The following is a 19,853-nucleotide window of genomic DNA, read 5'->3' as shown; positions in this document are numbered from 1 at the left end:
GCATCCAACCCTGACCTTGCTTCCTTCCTTGAATCCACTGGGACTCAGAGGGCTCAGTTCACATCTCTGTGCAATGTGTTGGTGAGCTCTTTGACGAAAGACCCATTTCCCTGGTTTTTACTGTCTTGCCCCTTTCCTATTGTGTAAGATGTGGGCAGAGGTCAATAGATTTACTCCACTGAAACTGCTTGGTGCCTAATAGGTCTGCAGACCATGAAGTGTCCAAGGTATGCACAGATAGGAAGGTCAAAAAGAGAAGAGCATCAATACCCATTTCACTGGTGGAATGTGCAGTTCACGTAAGGTTCCTGAGTCTCTTTTCTAAACAGGAGTATAGACACAAAGATTCCTCTGCCTACTCATATGTTGGCACAGTGCATGCTCAACATGTATACTTCTAGCAGCATCGTTAAGGCTCAGAAGCATTCAGTGAATGTGGCTGGGATTGGTACCAGGTGGGGACAGAGCCTCCTCAACCTTCCTGGGTTATGCAGAGGGGATCCAGGTAGACAGCAGATCCAGTGACAGGTTTCTCTGCTCTTGTTGAGATCTGACTTGATGGTAGCCAAACAAATTCATGGTATCACCACAGACTTCCTGAAGTTGAGAGACCTTTTGGTAAGGCAAAGTCCAGCGCCAAGCCTGGGAGACATTGAGGGCATCCCTGGCAGTTGTATGGAAGGCGTGCTGGCCCATGCCCTTGCCTCGGGTTATATTGTGCACCCAGGTCTGGAGATGGGGCAAGAATTTCAATCGTGCATATTCATACATTCGGGAAGTCTGGGCCAGGGGGGCCCGGACCAGGTCCTCATAACGCACGAGCATGTAGCGCTGCTGCAGGGCTTTGGGCAAGGACTGGATGGCCTTGTAGATCTCCAGCTGGCTTTGGCAGATGACCTGCATCAGGTAGTATGGTTGGTCCTTCTCCTTGAGTTGGTGCCGATGCTGCCCCATCACAATGTGACTGTCAATCCTGAGCTCCTCTGCAGTGTGTTCTCGGGAACTGAACACAGCCCGGGGGTCACGGACCAGGTGTACAATGTGCAGGTTGAGGGAAGGGTCTGTCAGCAGTGGGTAGAGGACCTGCAGGTTGAAGAAGCGCACCTCCTTGAGCACCACGTGGCTGTAGGAGCGGCAGGCCTTCTCCACCATCTCAAAGGGCTGTTTATGGCACAAGACCTTGCAGTGAGCCTCGGGGATGATATTATCCCGCGGGAACATGTCACAGGCAGGCGGAGAACATAGGGCCCGGCTGGTGGCCCACTGGAAAAGGCTGGACTGTTTTCGGGGACCAGGTTTCATGTAAGCATCAAAGACACTCATGTCACACAGAAAGACGGCTCGAATCAGATCCCGCACTGCCATGTGCAGCATCCAGGAGTTGCTCTCTGTGAAGCTCATCCACACATGCCAGGCGGGCTCCATCAGGTAGAAGACATCCGGGTGCTGCCCAAAAAGCTGTCCCACAAAAGAAGAGCCAGAGCGCCAGGAAGACAGGACCAGCACATGCATGGGTCTGGGCTCCTCCTTTGTAGGCAGGGAGCTGAAGTTGTGGCTGTATACATGAAAGAACAGGACGCAGATCACGGTTTGGGAAACCAGAAACATCAGCAGCCTTATCTTTTTGGGCCATGCCATTGTGCTGAAGTGGAAGTCCTTTAAGGAACAAGCAGAAGGGGCTGAGTTAGGCTGCTGTTTTGATATCTGCCTTCCATCCCCTAACCCACCTTCTCCCTGACTCCACCAAGGAGCAACGCAGAAAGCCTGAACGTTGCTACAACCAACCTCTTCAGATCAATTCTCATCCCTTACAGTTAGTGTGTTGATAAGTTCTATTTATTTTAAGGTCTTTAATTCCTCCCCCTTGGTCATTCTTGTCCATTGGACTTCCAAAAATACTTGCACTCAGCCATATTTAATCAACATAGGGGAACAGCTTCACCATGACACCCTGGCGATGTGCATGTCTTCACATAGACCATGACTAAACAAAACTTAACTCGGTCTGACCCGAGTCTTGGTTGAATGCCTTGTGATTCCTCCAGAAACTACAGGAGCTAAGCTACTTAGTGAGGAACTGCCTCAAGGCAGTTCCAACCCCTTGTCTTGAGGGAGATTGCCACAAGGCCATTTCTCACCCCCTCTCCATTTTAATTAAACACAAGACTTCACACTTCAATCCCAGAAGGATAGGGCTGCAGGCTGTAAAACTGTGTGCATTTAGTTTAGAGTTGTCTGCTCAGTTGCAGAGCCTATGGTGCCTGTCATCAGGTCCCCTCTGATTTGGTCTCATCCTGTGGGACATGGGGAGCTGATCCAATGCTAACCTTGTCTCTGGGTAGGTAATAAACTATCTGAATCTATTTGAGCAGAATCATTGTGTCCTTACCAGCTGACTCTTACAAAAAGTGTGGCAAGCCAACCTAAAAGCTATAGACCTGCTGGCTGGTTAGCTCAGCTGGTCACAGGGCGGTGTTGATAACATCAAGGTCAAGGGTTTGGATCTCTATACCGGCCAGCTGCCAAAGCTATAAACGTTAAGGGCCGGCCCGTGGCTCACTCATGGCCGGCCCGTGGCTCACTCGGGAGAGTGTGGTGCTGACACCACCATGTCAAGGGTTAAGATCCCCTTACCGGTCATCTTTAAAAAAAAAAAAAAAAAAAAAGCTATAAACCTTAGATTTGTATTACTATCAGTAGTGATGTTTGGGGAATGCTTGACCACTTGACACAAGCTACTCAGGGTTGCTCACTATGGTTGGGCAGGCTATGTACTGCACAACCCTAGGGAATGCCATCTCATCAAGAATTTAGTTATTATAAAAATTTTTTTTCCGTAAATGACAGTAAAGTATCTTGGTCCAGCAAAACAAATACATTAAGATGGTTTTCCAGTTATGTTAAATATCTAGAGAAAGGAATTTCACTGTATAGTTCATACTAAGGCTAATTTAGACTGCTGGTGACCCTGAACGTCCAAGTCTCCCTTCACAATCAGGGCTTGCATTGTGTGAAAAGACCACGGTTTCCAGTGCCATGCAAGAATATTATTTGGAGGGAGATCTTAACCTTCTTTGCCACATGACTCTGGATCATTTTGGGTGATTGCCTGACATAAATAATTATGGAGAAATATTATTGTTATTACAGTAGCGAAAATATCAATAGTAGCACATCACAATATACCTGAGAAATTCTCCCTTCCAGCTTTAATAAAGAAGAGAGATTATATTTCCAGACAATAATTGGAGCTGTTTTTAGGGTCTGCTATTTTCCTGGTGACAGGTCTTATCACCAATTTTTTTTTAAAGTTTTTAATAGGTAATAAGTCACATGGTTCAAATTGTTTTGAAAAGTGTCATTATCATGGACATCAAGTCTATTGACTGAGGATTTAAAATAAGGCTTTCCTAAGGTTATACATGCAGGAAGAAAAGAAGGGGAAAGCTTGCCAGCCTGCAGCTAATCTGTCACATCCCAGTCTTTAATGTATGTGACAGGGGAGGGGAAATCTTGGTCTGTAGTCATAAGTTAGAAAATGTCTAGAGCTATTTGTAAACAGGGGTAATGGTGTATCTTTAAAAGTGTCACAGTATTTTTCCAAGGGAAAGAAAACCTAAGAATTTTACTAGTTGCTGAATCAGTAACCTCTTCTCTATTTACTGATGGGTAGTATTTATCTGCTAGCTGGTGTTTTGTCATCAGTATACAGTGAAAAATCTACCTCCAACACCTGTTCCGCATCTGCCCATTTCTTGGCTTGCCCCCAGATAGCATACACAAGAAAATCCAAATGTGTGAGTATACATATTCTTGATTTAATTTTTCCTTTTTAAAACACAAAAAATAGGAAGTTTTTTTTTTTTTTTTAAAACAGCAAATCCTATTGTATGGATATACCACAACTTATTTAACCAGTGTCCTCATTGATGGGCTTTCAGGTTATTTCCTGTTGCCATTTCAAAAACTTCAATAATGACTTATGTTCACACACCGTTGCATACATACGTGAGATAATTCCAGACGTGGCACAGCCAAGTCAAAGAGTATATGCATGTGTAATTTTGATATCTATTACCCAGGCAGCCTTCATACTGGTGATAAACCATTCTCTATGTCTTGAGCTCCAGAGATATTAGAGAGTGGATTTTAGAGGAGGGATTGGGCAGCCACAGACTTGTGACTCTTGGAGTTTATAGCTTGCTTCCTGAAGAGGTAGAGCATGCTTTGCCAGCTCATGGGCTGCCCTTGGAAGTCCCCTAAACTTTCTGGGAAGTGTATAATGGACCCAAGCCAAATCTTGGGTGGCAGATTTCCACTCATTACAACAATGCTTTTCCTCTGGATGTGCCAGAAGGATCCAGTGAGGATCTTTTCTCTTTTGTGGCCAAAACCCACTTTGCTGTATGCCTCAGAAGTGCCTCAATGAATGGCAATTCCTGCCTTGTAATCTTGGCTCTGTAAATGAGAACAGGACCAACTAAGATATGCTGCTAGTTCTTAAAACTTGAGTCCAAAGGAAATGATTAGAAACTAGGCCATTATTGGTAATGGCCCAAGGATGCTCCCCCCGCCACCCCTAAAAGACCACAGAGGTGAATTCAGCAAGGGAGCTTCTCCTAAAGGCAACATGAGTATGAGAAAAAGTTTGAAACAAAGTAGGAAACAATCGATCAAAAGAGAGGAAAAGAAGAGAAGAACTTTGCCTATGTGCAATTATAAGGAAACTGTGATAGAATTTTATAAGCTGGGCCTATAATCACTTCAGGTAAAAGCTAACATTTGTTAGAGATTAAGAAGGTAGACCTTTAAACTCACCTCCTTCTTCCCTCCACCCTGACTTCAGGCCACCCATGTGTCCTCCTTGCCTGCCAGCTGCTCCTGGCCTCAAGCCCATTCCCTCCCCAAGCTGGAGCTAGGCCTCCTCATTCTGCATCCACTTGTTCTTAGTCTTTCCCTGTCCACAGGTCCCAGGAATTCCTGTGGGAACCCTCCAGCTTCCTTTTCTTAACGGGAGCACTTTGCTTGATGTGAAAGTGTGTGCTTGATTTTTCTTGGGGGGTGGCTGGCCAGTATAGGGATTGAACCCCAGACTTTGGTGTAAGCAGCACTGTGCTGTAACCAACTGAGCTAACCAGCCAACCAGAAAGAGTATGCTTTTGTGGAGCGAGTCCTATCCTTTATTACTGGATCTAGATAACACAGGATGAGATTGCCAGGCAGCCAAGAGTACATGATGGTGTGCCCTGGGCAAAGCTCATCTCTGCAGAGACTGTAATCCACAGAGGCAGGTGCTCTTCAGGCCCTGGCTGGCACCAGTGACGAAGAGGAAACTCTTCTGTTGTGCCCTTGAAACCCACTTGCCCATTGCCGGAACCCCCAGTCTGCATGTCTCTAGCATTGCCTGTGATAGTAGCCTTTCTCTTTGGTCTCTCAGCATCTCCCCATCAACCCCTGGTGCAAAAAAACCTTTCTTTTTATGGCACACGTCTATCACTCCTCTGCTTAAAATCCTTCAATAACCTTCCAACATATACAGGACTAAATCAAAATCCCCAAGCTTTGCCCTCTGCATCCTTAATGGCCTGATCTTTGATTTTCTGTCACTCCCCTCCTTTTTGGTACCTTAGGCTCCGACTTAACTTTCAGTTCTTCCAAACTTGCCCTGTTATTTCGAAGCCCTGAGACATCTGCAAGACTTCCACTCTTCTTCAAGAGTCTTCCCACAGATTGCCTTCTCCCTTTCCTCCCACGATTTATTTGTTCCCCAAACTTTCCTTTAGTGTTCATCCCACTCTAGAGTAAACAGATGTATACGAATCTCTCTTCACACTGGGCCGCTATAACTTAAGGAAAAGGCTATGTCTTATCTTGCTAACAGGCACATAGCAGTTCTACAAGTGATTAGGGCGTATTAAATACTTTCTGAATAAAATAAGTCAGTAAATGAGCATGGGACGAGGCATTGTCACTGCTAGAAAGGAGATAACTGAATGAGCTCCCTCAAGACACTGATACTTAGCCTCTTCTAAAATGCACATGAACAGTCTTTAGTATCAGTTATTAAAATTTAGGTGATTCCGGGCCTGCCCCGTGGCACACTCAGGAGAGTGCGGCGCTTGGGAGCGCAGCGGCGCTTCCGCCGTGGGTTCGGATCCTATATAGGAATGGCCGGTGCACTCACTGGCTGAGCGCGGTGCGGACGACACCAAGCCAAGGGTTGCGATCCCCTTACGGGTCACAAAAAGACAAAAAAAAAAAAAAAAAAAAAAAAAAATTTAGGTGATTCCATTGATTACGGGGTGCGTAACCAATACTGTTTCAGCTGCATGAAGCAAGATATTAATAAAGTCAGAGGCATAGGTTTGATGTGATATGGCAGTTCACCTCACTCCAAAAAGTAGTTTCTATACTATGCATGTATTATTTAAAACTAGGGGGCAAACCCCATGAAAATTATTTTTAGAAAATATTTAATAAAAGAAATAAAAGCCCCATTGCAAGGTGACAGACTACTTTGTCCTAAGCAGCTCAGTTACCAGATAGACAAGGCAAAAGGAAAAAAGCACATCCCATATCACCACCATTATCATCACAGTTTAATTATTTTAAATTTAAAATAATTTAAAAACAGGTTGCCCCAATGATGGGGAGTGGTATCATCTTAGAACACAAAGGACAGCCCATCACTCAAGAGTCATGATAACTTTAGGGTCTTGAAGAACATCACTAAAGGATGGCAATAAAGGAGACCCTGTGTTAGGCACAGGGAAACAAAGGCACCAGGATGGGTGACCTCATCCAGCAGCCTGATTATAGAGAGCTGAATTATAGATGTCCCCCCAAATCAGTACTGTGTCATCTTTTAGAAACAAAATGAGAACTTCTGAGCACAAAACAAACAGATATCAACCTAAGAAGCCTGGATTCCAGCCACTTGGCACATTCGTAAGTTAAATTCCCCAGTGAGATTATGTCCTTGCAGCCAGAAATTAGAGATGGCAGAAGATGTTTTGCACAAACAGAGAGAACGGAGCTGGGTTGGGGAAACTGGCATCCTCACAAATAGCCTTTTAGACCTGGGAAAGCTATGGGGATAAGCCATGTCCAAATAAACTCTAACTAGACTGAGAGTACCAGGACTGTATCTGGGTCCTCACCAGTGCTGTGTCTATGGTGCCAAGGACAGTGCCTGGTACATAGTAGGTGATCAGGAAGCATCTATCCATGAATGACCAAATGAACAAACATTTGCAGAGTGTTTTTTTTTACTGTTTGAGGTATCCTCATTGACCCAGGAAGGAAGATTGGGCAAGAAAGTATTTTTTATTTTACACATTTAACAGTATTATTTACTGTGTCATATTCAATTAGAAGTTCCAGACTTATCAAGGCCATACAAGATAGAGGTCTCTCCTACCTTAGCTGATATGTTAGCCTCATAACTTAATCAAATTTTACATCTGCATAGCATTCCACAATTTTCAAAGCCCTGTTAGCAGTCGTCATGAAAACAATGCAAATAGATATTTAGGACAGTGATATGCCATTCCCCTACTTTCAGAATAAATAAACTGAACTTGAATTGATTGACTCATCTGGTATAATAGCCCCGCCTGATCAGGACCCAGGTCTTTTGGGTCCCTGGTCAGAGAGTTTTCAATGATCACACTCACCTCACCTGAGCTAGAGAAAACCTGCGGCTCCTTGCACCTCCTGTCTGTCACCCCCCAGCAGAGAACTGAGGAGAAGCGGCAGGAAGTACAGAAACTTAAGCTCTGACTTCATGTGGGAAGGAATCAGGGACTGTCTACAAAATATACATTGGAACAGTCCTACCAGCATTCGAGGCTCTTTGGGACACTTTAGGGATGGAGCCGGTGGGGATGGGGGAGCTGCTGGTAGGCAGCTTGTGTTTTTTTCTAGAAGATTCCTCAGGAGCTTCCGATTCACCTCCCTCTTCCACTAACCCCTTCTCCACCATCAAAATCCCCAGTTTACTGCCAGAGCTTATCTGACACTCTCACTCCAGAAGCCCTGAGATAATGGCCTGCACTGGAGGTACACAGAGAAATCCTTACCTTGTTAATAATGTCTTATGCTTCCCCGCTGCTTTGGAGAGGTTCCCTGCCAGCCAGGCTGTGCACTTTTCTCCTCTGACTCACCAACTCCCCTCTTGGCTTCCTCCTCCTAGTCAAAGTTTGCATAACCGTCTCCACTCAGCATACTTCACTGCCCTCTTCCTTTCACCAGAAAAAAAAAAAAAAAAAAGGACCCACCTTGGAATGCAGGCTGGAGAAAGCACTCGCTCTCAGGAAGCAGTGACATTAGCAGCCTTAACACAGTAGCGAGAGACTCAAGAGCCAGGGAGACTGTGCTAGAGGTGAGCCAGGAGAAGCAAAGGAAGCATTCTCTCCCCACGCTGGGAAAGGATCCTGGAATGCTGACTCCTTGAGGGCAGCTGTGAAGGTCACCCCTAGGGCAGAGTGGAAAAAGAAAAGAGACCAGACCCTGGGAGAATAGGAAATAAGGTTGATAGGGAAATCATAGGATAATTACAACCAGAATGCCCACAAGGTCTTTAACCTCACTCTTATAGGGATAAATTGGTAAAGGGCGGAAAAAAATGTTTACATTGTATAATGATTAAAACACACACACACACACACACACATGCACCTTACTCTTACGTCTTATTCTTACTTACTCTTAGCTCTCAGGAGCAAACGTAAAAGTTATCTCTGCATTGCACCTGCCTCCTCACTCCACGCTGCATTTAGGGAGGTAACATTTCTTAGCCTCTGTGTCATATGCAACATCTTTACCCTTCTTGCAAGGAGTAACAAATATTTTCTGGGAGGACATAGACGTAATGGTGTTTGGTTGTGGTATGGAGGAAAAATTTTCCCATTAAGAAAAAAAGAAACAAGTTATCATTAAAGATCACAAATTCTTACTATCTGTGTGCCCTTGGGCAAATCACATGCCCACTCTGAGCTATTTTACAAGACTGTCAAGAATCTAAACCAATAGATGCATGTGAATAAATGTAAATTGTGGTGGAGAAATACAGCCACAGACTTTCAAGTCAGATATCTGTGCAAATCATTCCACCTCTTGGAGATCTAGAATATCATTGTAAAATAAGGGTAACAATATCTACCCTATAGTATTGTTGTGAATGTTAGGATTATTGCATATAAAGCCTCTAACAAACTATTGTGGCAATAATAAAAGGTAAAATGTGGTAGTTATTATTGACTAATAACACCTCTTTTTTCTTACTCAGTAGCTGGCTCATTTTCCAGGCTTTGGAAGAGAGAAAGCAGGTAGGGAGTTATGTGAGTTCTGGAATTGCTGATTTCCATCAGCTGAGTCCCCTAAGACCTTATTATTATTGGCACAAATGATGAGAATCTGTGTTGGTTGCCTCATATTGATTTCGATTGTGTGGCTCTTCCTCCCTATTTTTCTGTGGCAAAGAGAAAAGAAATTTCTCCGGCTCTGTGCATAGATGCAAATAGATGAGCCAGAGTTGGGCAGTTGGTAGTTCTGCTTTTGTTCTCATTTTAAACGTAATATTTGTTAAGGGCTGGCCCGTGGCTCACTTGGGAGAGTGTGGTGCTGATAACACCAAGACGATGGGTTTGGATCCCTATATAGGGATGGCCGGTTAGCTCAATTGGAGAGCGTGGTGCTGACAACACCAAGTCAAGGGTTAAGATCCCCTTACCGGTCATCTTTTGTTAAAAAAAAAAAAAGTAATATTTGTTAAAAATACTAGGGAAAATATAGGAAAATGGTCAGGGCCTCTCAGATGTTCAGAATCTTGCCGAGCATTCACTGTAAATAGCCACGTGTGTCCAGGTGTTCCTTGGTTACTATCTAACGTAACTGCATAAACCCTGGTGTCCTGGGTTATGGACCTAAGTATAAATGCTCTGATACATGGTGCTTCTTGGCACGTTCCGGGAGGCCACTAGGGAAGCTGCTTCTAGCTCTGAATAAAGCCTATTAATTTTTTACCTATGGCTCCCAGGATCTTTTCCTATTACCTAGCTTGTGGAACTGCATGTGAAGGGGTTGTTCCCCAGTCTGTACAATGGGCTTGAGAGGTCTTGAGCCCTAGCCCTAGCTTGATAGTCCTTCAAAAAATTCATGGAAAAATTTGTATTATCTTTTAATTCAATTTTCCATGAACTTTTTGAAGTACCCTCAAAGATAATTTGAAAAACATGAAATGTATAGGGAAGAAAATATGAATCTCTTTACATTTTGCTGCCCAGAGAAAACTGCTATGGGTAGTTTTTCCCATGCATATAGAAATCTATGTAATTGAGATCACACTAAAAATATAGTTTTGTACTTGTTTTCCCTTTATTTTAAAATGTTTTATATTATAAAATACCATTAGGCATATAGGTACAATTTAACACATTCTATAAAGGAACCACCGCTTAAATAAAACAAACAAAACAGAATATTGCCAAGCTGCCTCACAAACCTTCCCCTCCTGTCACTCAGAGATGACCACTTTCATGTAAGCAGGTCCTTGCTTTTCCTTATAGTTTATCGCCTTTGAAAATACAGTTGAATTTTCCTCTTTTTGAGCTTTGCATAAATGGGATCATACCATTTTTTTGAGCTTTCCACTTTTCATTTCACGTTATACTTGTAAGATTCATGATGTCGCTGCATATAGTTTTTTGGTTTTTTTTATTGCTATGAAATATTGTGTGTGTAATATTCTATACCACAATCTGTGATATATCTGTTAATGGACATTGTGTTCTTATAGTTGTGACTGAACATTCTCGACGTGTACCCTGGCACATGTGTACCCAAGTGTCTCTTGGGGATGCTGGGACATAGGATGTGACTGGCTCTGAGTTTTTCACTTCACGCTTATATCATAAGCATGTGCTCATGTCAGCTAATATCTCTGGAAAACTTTATTTTGAAAGGATTTATAATATTCCAACATTCCAGTGCTCCATTGTCAGACATTTAGATTGTTTCTAATTTTTGCCTATTACATACAACACTGTGATGAATAGGTAATCTTAATGATTAAATGAGATTGTCTGGATACAGTATCTAGCACAGTCCTTAGCACAAAGTAGCCACCCCGCTCCTTCCTCACAATGATACCATGGATCTTAGTTTCTTTAGTTTGTGATTCATAAATCAGTTAGGGAGAATTTTTGGAAAGGCCAGGCTAGAAGCAGCAATTAAGAAACAGGTATTCATGTTAATTGAAAACTCACAGTATCCAAAACAGAGGCCATTCCCAACAAGGAATTATGAGCACGAAGACTATGTTATAAATGTGCACTAATACTCGTACAGGAGCCTCTGCTGCACTGGCCATTGAACACTTGAAATATGCCTGGTGCTACTATACTGGATAGTGCAGTTAAGACTGTAGAGATCCAATCTCTTTCTTTTCGAGTCTCAGAAACTCTAATGAAAGATATAGACTTTCTCTCTAGAAAAATGTGCATTTGCTCATATACAAAATCGTACCCAGTTTCAAAGAGTCCCAAGTTAAGAATCCCTACGAAAGGCTGCATGTACTTCATGTGCTTCTTGAAGCATAATTTGAAGACAGTTATCTGCCCAGGACCACTACTGACCTGACTAGACTACTGGCTAGGTGGCTGGGTTTAGAGAATGGATTCTGGAAGACTAGAACTTTGTAGTTTGGCTAAGCTTCTGCAGGCTGCAGCAATTCAATATTAGCATTATAGAAAGCCAGCACCTTCTGAAGAAGTGTCAGCAAACCAGGAAGGGAATGTTGCTATAAATCCTATAGTCAAATAGATGATTGCTTTCAGTAGAACCTGCTTCCTTGAGCTGGGCCCTGGGGATGGGGGGGGGACCCCTGTGTAAGGATCCCGTGACAATAGGATGGCCCTTATCTCTGTGGAGAAGTGTTTGTTTCAACAGTGGAAGAACGAATTGGATTTAGATAGATTAGGATTAGGGAAAAGATAAACATAATTTTAAGTTTCTCACTGGTTCTTGCTTTCTTGAGGCTCCTTAACAAAGCAGAGAGGGTGGGAAAATGGGGAACAGAGAGCCAGGAGTTGCTAGTAAAGCCCAGGCATCCTTGTATGTCTTTGGTGGTTCAGGAATTTGACATGGTCAGATGATGGTTGCCTTACCTGAAGTCACACTCCTGGAATTCTACCTCTGGGCTTCCAAAAATTGCCAGAGACTGCTGCAGATGACTGCTGATGGCCCAGTGTAAAGCTACGTACTACGCCAGCCGTCGGGTAAGTCGAATGATAACTGAAGCCAAATGTTTCCTTATTTTAGTTATACTAAGTTTCCATTTATATTGTCAGGGCTAGGGCTCAGACCCTTCAAACCCATTGTACAAACTGGGTCACCAGACCCCTCACACCCGGGTTCATGCTAGATAATTGGGAAAGATCCTGGGAGCCATTGGCAGATGACACGAGCTCAGTCCTCAGTAGCAGCTTACAGCAACAGAAACAGCAGCAGCAAGAGCGGTGGTGGCAGCAGCCTTTCAGGACATCCCAGGGGTAGGGGGTGCTGTGGATCAGAGCCACTTGTCCTTTATGCTTACGTCCATAAGGAACACGTCCGCAAGGACACCTGGGTGCACTTGCGCAATTACATTAGACAGTAACCCAGGAATACCTGGGCGCACATGCTTATTTACATCAAATGCTCAGCAAGATTCTGAACATCTGAGGGGCCCTGACCATTTTCCTATATTTTCCCAACAATACACCCCTTCAGTGTCCCTCACCGTACAATCTACACGTTCAGAATCTTCCACGATGTTCCCTTAGCAAAGATAACTGACCCTTGCATTCACATATTACACATTCCATGCCAACAGTCCCAACAGTCTTTAGCTTGTTCCAGCACCAACTTAAAAGTCCAAAGTCTCATCTGAGACTAAAGGCAAAACTCCTTTCAGCTGTGAACCTGTAAAAATCAAAAACAAATTTATCTACTTCCAAGATATAGTGGGACACACTGGGTACACATTCCCATTCCAGAAAGGAATAGACCAGGAAAGAGGAAAAACAGGCCCCAAACAAATCCAAAATCCAAACAGGGCAAACATTAAGCACACTAAGGCATCTGGACCCCCAAAGCATTGGGCAGCCTCTCTCCTACAGCTCCACCAGGTGCAGCCCATTGAGCTGCCTTGATGCCTGCGGCTTTTCCAAGTCAGCGCTGCACATTGCCAGCAGCCCCATGGTTCTTGGCTCCTGGCAGCAGTCCCACCATCCTGGCTCCACTAGACATTTCCTCAGTGGGGGCTGTGACCCCACTTTTCTCCTACACATTGCTCTAGTTGATGGCCTCTGCAGGGCTCCATCCTTGCAGCAGGTCTGTGCCTGAGTTCCCCGGCTTTTTCATACATCTTCCAAAATCTGGGTGGAGGCTGCCATGCCTCCACTGCTCTCACATTCTGCTGGCCTGCAAACTTAACACTCAACGTGAACACCACCAAGGTTTTCGACTTTACGCTCTCCAGAGCTGCTGCATGAACCACACCTGGGGCTGCCCAAGGCAGGGCTTCTCCAGCCAGAGTGGCTGGGATGCAGGGAGCAGTTCCCAAGGACAGCAGCACTACCCAGGTCTGTCCTCTGGAGAAACTCAGTTCTCTTAGGCCTCCAGCACTGTGATGGGAGGGGTGCTCTTCCAAACTTCTGAAATGCCCTCAGTGCCTTTCTCATTGTCTTGGCTATTAACATCTAGTTGCTCCATCCCTGGCTCCTGAATCACTTGAATCAGCTCGGCTTACACTGGCTGTTTACTCACAGTCTTGGGAAGTTCTGCAGCGTTCACCCACACAGTTTGAATAACTGTTCGCCCTCTCCATCAAGGAGTAGCTGCCCTGCCCCTGTGCATATCTGCGGCTATCCTGTAACTGTTGCCACAGAGACAGGTGCATAGTAACGGAGGCTAACTTTTCCACCTTTACACCAGGTGAAGACATACTTGAAATTATGCATGGGCACCCATCCTTGGGTCATCTGCCCATCTGCATGTGGCACTCTTTTCTCGGGTTTATACAGCACCCATTGAGCCATTGGGTTTAAGTGGCACCCTTCGAGCCATTTGCCTTCGGACAAACGTGACATGTGTTTACTACATCTGTCTCCAGAGCATGTTACACCATCCACCCTTAGGTCCCATAGCTGCAGCAGCCAGAGGCTCTCCCTGTTTCTGCCACTTTGTTTCCCCAAGTCAACCAATTTGATCTGGGTATATTGGACATAGGTAGTAAATTGGGTCACCTGGGGGTTGCCTTCTGGTCTGCCCAGTCCCATAGGCTGCTCATGCTTCACTTTCTTTTTTCTTTTTTTAAAGATGACCGGTAAGGGGATCTTAACCCTTGACTTGGTGTTGTGAGCACCATGCTCAGCCAGTGAGCTAACCAGCCATCCCTATATGGGATCCGAACCCATGGCCTTGGTGTTATCAGCATCGCACTCTCCCGAGTGAGCCACGGGCCGGCCCTCATGCTTCACTTTCTGATGCGCAGGTCATGTTAGGAGACGCACAGTCTCCCCCAGCTCACCACTGGGTTCGTCATACATCTTTGGTGTTGGAAGCAGGAGTGACCTGTTGCTGTACTTCAGCTTCCAGGGTATGTACTCGCACTTCCAACGTGTCTGCTTTCTATTGCAAGTCTTAAAACTGTGCTGCTTCATGGGGTTTCTGGTCCATGTTGGCTCGCAGTACAATGAACAACAGCCAGACCCCATTCAACAGGAAAGCAGCCACCGGGCACCACATACCCAAGGGTAGCCACATTTCCTCTCCCTTCCAAGGGGCTTTCTGCTTCTTTACCTGCTTGTCATCCTGCAATGACTACTCAAATTGCCAGGCTCTTTTACATGCCGGGAATCCTGCCGTGACTATGCCAATTGTAAAGCTACACAACTACGCTGGTTGTGGAGTAAGGCAAATCATAACTAAACCCCAAATGCTTCATTATTTTAGTTATACTAAGTTTCCATTATGTATTGTCAGGGCTAGGGCTCAGACCCTTCAAACCCATTGGACAGACTGGGTCCCCAGACCCCTCACATGCCAGGCTGCGTCACCAGACCCCTCACATGCAAGTCCATGCTAGATAATTGGGAAAGATCCTGGGAGCTGTTGGCAGATGACATGAGCTCAGTCCTCAGCAGCAGCAGCAGGTTACACCAACAGCAGTGGCAGCTGCAGCCTTTCAGGGCATCCCGGGGGCACTGGCAGCAGCAGTAGTGGCCTCCTGTGGCCCCCCGAGGGCATCTGGGCGGGGGGGCGGTTCTGCGGATCAGAACCACTTGTCCTTTATACTTAAGTCCATAACCCAGGACACCTGGGTGCACATGCACAATTACACTAGACAATAACCAAGGAACACTTGGGCGCATGTGCATATTTACATCAAATGCTCGGCAAGATTCTGAATGTCTGAAGGGCCCTGACCAGTTTCCTATATTTTCCCAACACCCAGTCAAAGATTTTCTGGGGGCGAAATCTGGGGAGAATATCAGAGTGCCTTCTGGTGGGCTGTAACCCCATGTATCACATTCAACATCAAGGTCTGTGTATTCTGTCCCTAAAGAGCTATCACATTTGGCCCCCTTCTCTTTGTGTCAACAGCCACGGTCTTTGCTCAGGCTTTCAATTTTTCTTACGTGAATTTCTGCCAGCAGCCCCTCAGCTATTCCCTTATCTCCAATCCTACTCCCACAAGTCATAGCTCCACCTTGCAGGTAGAATGATCTTTCATAGTATGGATCCAATCCCTATCACTTCCCTGATGAAAACACTATAACAGGGGACTGGCTGGTTAGGTTGGTTGGTTAGAATGTAGCCTTATAACACCAAGGTCATGGGTTCGGATCCTCTTACCAGCTAGCCACCAAAAAAACAGGAAAAACACTGCAGTGGAGCTCATTATAGACAAGGTCCAAACTTCATGGCATGCCATTATGCACCTTTTAAGAGTTAGTGTCTCTTTACTCTCCATCATAATCTTCTTCAAGTAATAAATTTCAAAAATATTTGTTGGGAGCCTATTCAATAGCAGGCTCTGCTTTAGGTCCTGAAAACAGCAGTGAAAAAAACAGACAACATTCTTTGCCTTTGTGGAGCTTGCATTCTATTGGATGGTGGGGACAAACACATCAATAAACTGTGTAGTGTATCAGGTTGTGGTAAGTGCTATGGAGAAAAATGAGGGGAGAAGAAGGTAGAGATTGCAGCTGGGGGTGAGTGTGCCAAGTTTAGATAGAGGGGTCCGGGAAAGTAATATTTCAGAGAAGACTTGAAGGAGGTAAGGGAAAAAAAACAAGAAAATATCTGAGGAAAGACCATTCCAGGTGAAGGGAACAGCAAACGCTGGGGCGTTAAGCCAAGAATCACATGGAAAGCAGTGTGACTGGTCAGAGTGTGTGAGGCAGGAGAGAAATACATGAGGGTGGTGGCAAGGGGTAACAATGGGCAGGTGGGACAGATCATGTAGGAATGCATTAATCCTTACTAGTGGGACTTTGGCTTCTACTGAGGAGTAAATGGGAATCGACTGGAAAGTACGAGTTTAGGAATGACTTACATTCTAAAGGATCATTCTGGATATTGTGAGGGGAATAAATTATCAGAGGGTCAAGGGCAGAAGCTGGGAGATCAGCTAGGAGGCCAGGCAAGAGACAAAGGGGGCTTAGATCAGGGTGCAGCAGTCGAGGTAGTGGATTCTACAAAAGCTATTAAAACGTGTATTTTAACGGTAGAGTCAAATCACTGGATCAGATGTGAGGATGTTAGTGAGAGAGCCGTCAAGGCTGACTCAAGGATATGGTTGCCATTTTCTGAAATGGGAAAAATTAGGTTTGGGGTGGATATCAGGAGCTTAATTTTGGAAATGTCAAATTTAAGATGCTTATTGGATATCAGAGTGGGAATGTTGAGCAGGCAGTTGGGTATATAAATCTAGAGTTCAAAGGACAGATTTAGGCTGGAGATAGACATTTGAGAGTCACTGACCAAGAGATGGCACATAGAGCCATGAGGCTGGATGAGGAGAGGAGTGAAAAGATGAAGAGCACAAAGGAAACTAGGAAGGAGTCAACTGCAAGTTTGAAGGAAAACAAGGCAAGTGTGGTGTCCTGGAAGCCAAGAAAAAGGTTTCAAGGAGAAAGGAGTAATCAACTGTGTCCAAACCTTCAGAAAAATTAAGACGGAAGGACTGCTCATACCACCAAAGTCCGGGGTTCGATCCCTGTACCAGCCAGCCACCAAAAAATAAAAAATAAAAAAACTTAAGAAGGGTAGACACTGCATTATTGACCACTGGATAAAGCAACATGGACGTCATTGATGACCTTGACAAGAAGACATTCTGTGGAGTCAAGAGTGTGAAAATCTGATGGGAGGAAAGGAATTAGAGATAAGAAGGGTAGCCACCTCTCATTGTCTAAAGGAAGGAGAAATGGGACAGTAGTTGAAAGAAGTAAGATCAAGAGATATTTTTTGGTTTTTGTTTTTTTAAAAAGATGGGAAAATAACAGCTTGTTTATTTGCTGATGGAAACGATCCAGGATTGAGAAAAAATTGAAAATGCAGAAGAGAGAGGAGATGGTTGGTGTAATGGGATCAGGTACACAGGTGGAGGAGTTGGCCCAAGACAGACAGGAGCACACAGAGTTCCTCCTTATTAATTGTGAGGAGGGTAGTGAATATGTGCAAAGGTGCGGGTAGGTGGGTAGATGATGTGCCGGGAGTTTGTGGAAATTCTCTTATTGATTTTGTTTTCTTAGTGAACTAGCAGACAAGGCTGTCAGCTGAGTCTGAGTACGGGGAACTAGTTATGGGAAATTTGAAGAGAGAGGGGAAGGTAAGGAATGTCTGTCTATGAGAATAGATTAGTGATTGTGCTGGGGTAATGTAAGTAAGATTGATGGGTGACATTGAAGGCCTTTTCAAGGTGAGTGGCCATAAACTTAAAGGGAGAGCAGTTAGAAAAGGCTTGTGATTTTTCCAGCCATGTTTAGCTGCTGTGCTTGGGCAGGCATAGGTGAAAAGTTAGAGGTAAGTAAGATTTGTACTTTTTCTGAAAGGTGCAATGAAGTGATAGAGGGGCAAGGGAATCAAGGGGATCCTCAAAAGAGGGATTACAAGAATAGACCATGGGATCTACACTGGATAAGAGGAGAAACAAGGACACAAGAGGTGCAGCTAAGCTATGGCAGAAAACAAGGATTTCAGAAGTGAGGAGACATAAGGGTTTGAGACATAAGGAGGATTTGAGACATAAGGGTTTTGGAAGGACCATCTATATGGATACTAAGATCAAGCAGAACTGCCCTAGGAATAGGGTTGGAGAGTGACAGTGGCCATGCGACTGCAATGAAAGTAAGTACAGTCTGGTTAACACCAGAGTCAGTGGTTGGCAGTTTTAGGAAGGAGGGAGGCAGAATGGCCTGGAAGCATCAGCAAGGAATAAGGAGGGCACTTATTCCACTGTGGGGTGTGGGAGAGAAGTGGCCATCACTTGAGAGGGCTGTGGAGGAAGCAGTGTCCTCACATGAGACCTGGGTTTCCTTTAGAGCAAGGAAGAGAAGGGAAAATTCAGAGACTTTGAGAAAAGAGGGATTGGGCTGATCCTGACAATGAATTCCTGAGGAGGGTGGGAAATGGGATTGGAAAACGGAATGTAAGAGCCATTTGGGATGAAATGGAAGGGATAAGAAGTGACCTAGGATACTGGCCTCCTTGTGTGACTGACATACACCAATAGAGGGAATAATGATAAGAGCTAAGGATGGTCCCAGGCAGAGAGAGAGTGGTGGGGACTGTGGATACTGGGGGATAGGGAGGCGTGAAGTGCCTGCCAGGAGAGTCGGGCTCCCTCTTTACTCTTGGCAATGGTGATGGGGAGGCTTGGGGAGGGGTGTTGCTGAAACTCTGCAAATTGAGAAAATGCATCCTGGAGATAGTGTCATCATTTCTCTAAATGATGCAAAGCATTTGGAGTCAGTGTGACTGAAGGAATGGGAGTTTTGATTAAGGAAGGAGAGGGAGGTCAAGGTAGGTCCGGGTATTTCAATCCAGGGGATTTCACAGGAGTTCCTGGGTGCTGACCTGTATGACATGAAGTCATGCATACATCCATAAAGTTGGGGCTGATAACGTGACTCAATGATGCCATCTTTCTGTAGACCTCATGCTTATTGCCTTGTGGCCATAAAAGGGCTGCCGCACATTTCAGACTCACATCTACATTCCAGGCAGGGAATGGGGGAAAGGTTAATAAACGAAAGGAAGATGTGTTGTATGAGGCAAAGACGTACTTACAATCTCCAAAGTTGTTCTTATCTCATATGGGTTGCTCTGCTTAAAGCCCCTTTCCTCCTTTATGGTCCAACTCCCTCCCATCTTCTCATTCACGATTCAATTCAAGTCAGCATCACCTTCTCTGGGCAAACCATTGCTTATGCCCCTTGGCTGACTGAGGAGCCTCTGGTCTGTGTGTTCAGAGCCTGTTGTAGATTGTAATGACGACCCCAATTCTCCATGCCCTGTGCCATAGAACTCTGACTCGGGGCTTGGCCATGCAACTTGCTTTGATCATTGCGATGTTTTTAAGCAGAGGCTTAAAAATTGCTAGTGCAGTTGGGCATGCTGTTGTTCTTGTGTGTAAGCCACTGCCATGAGAACATGCCCACTGGATGAGAGGCATGTGAAGCAGACCCAAATCCCCATGTTTGTTCTAGGTGAGGCCATCCTAGATCAGGCAACAGCAGCTAAGTTCCAGACGCTTCACCAAGCCCAACCCAAATCAGCAGAACCACACAGGCAACCACCCC

The 19,853-nt window shown here is 44.9% G+C and overlaps 1 protein-coding gene across 1 annotated transcript; it reads right to left on the bottom strand.

Moving 5' to 3' along the window:
- Positions 1 to 486: 486 nt before the first annotated feature.
- On the bottom strand, positions 487 to 1,638 carry CHST4 (carbohydrate sulfotransferase 4). Its single transcript, XM_063110110.1, has one exon. It carries the CDS (start codon positions 1,636 to 1,638, stop codon positions 487 to 489), a length of 1,152 nt encoding a protein of 383 aa, XP_062966180.1.
- Positions 1,639 to 19,853: the final 18,215 nt, after the last annotated feature.

This window comes from Cynocephalus volans, chromosome 10, assembly GCF_027409185.1.
Source record: "Cynocephalus volans isolate mCynVol1 chromosome 10, mCynVol1.pri, whole genome shotgun sequence".
NCBI lineage: Eukaryota > Metazoa > Chordata > Mammalia > Dermoptera > Cynocephalidae > Cynocephalus > Cynocephalus volans.
The sequence above is the reverse complement of the archived record's forward strand: the minus strand, read 5'-3'. Positions and strand labels throughout refer to the sequence as shown.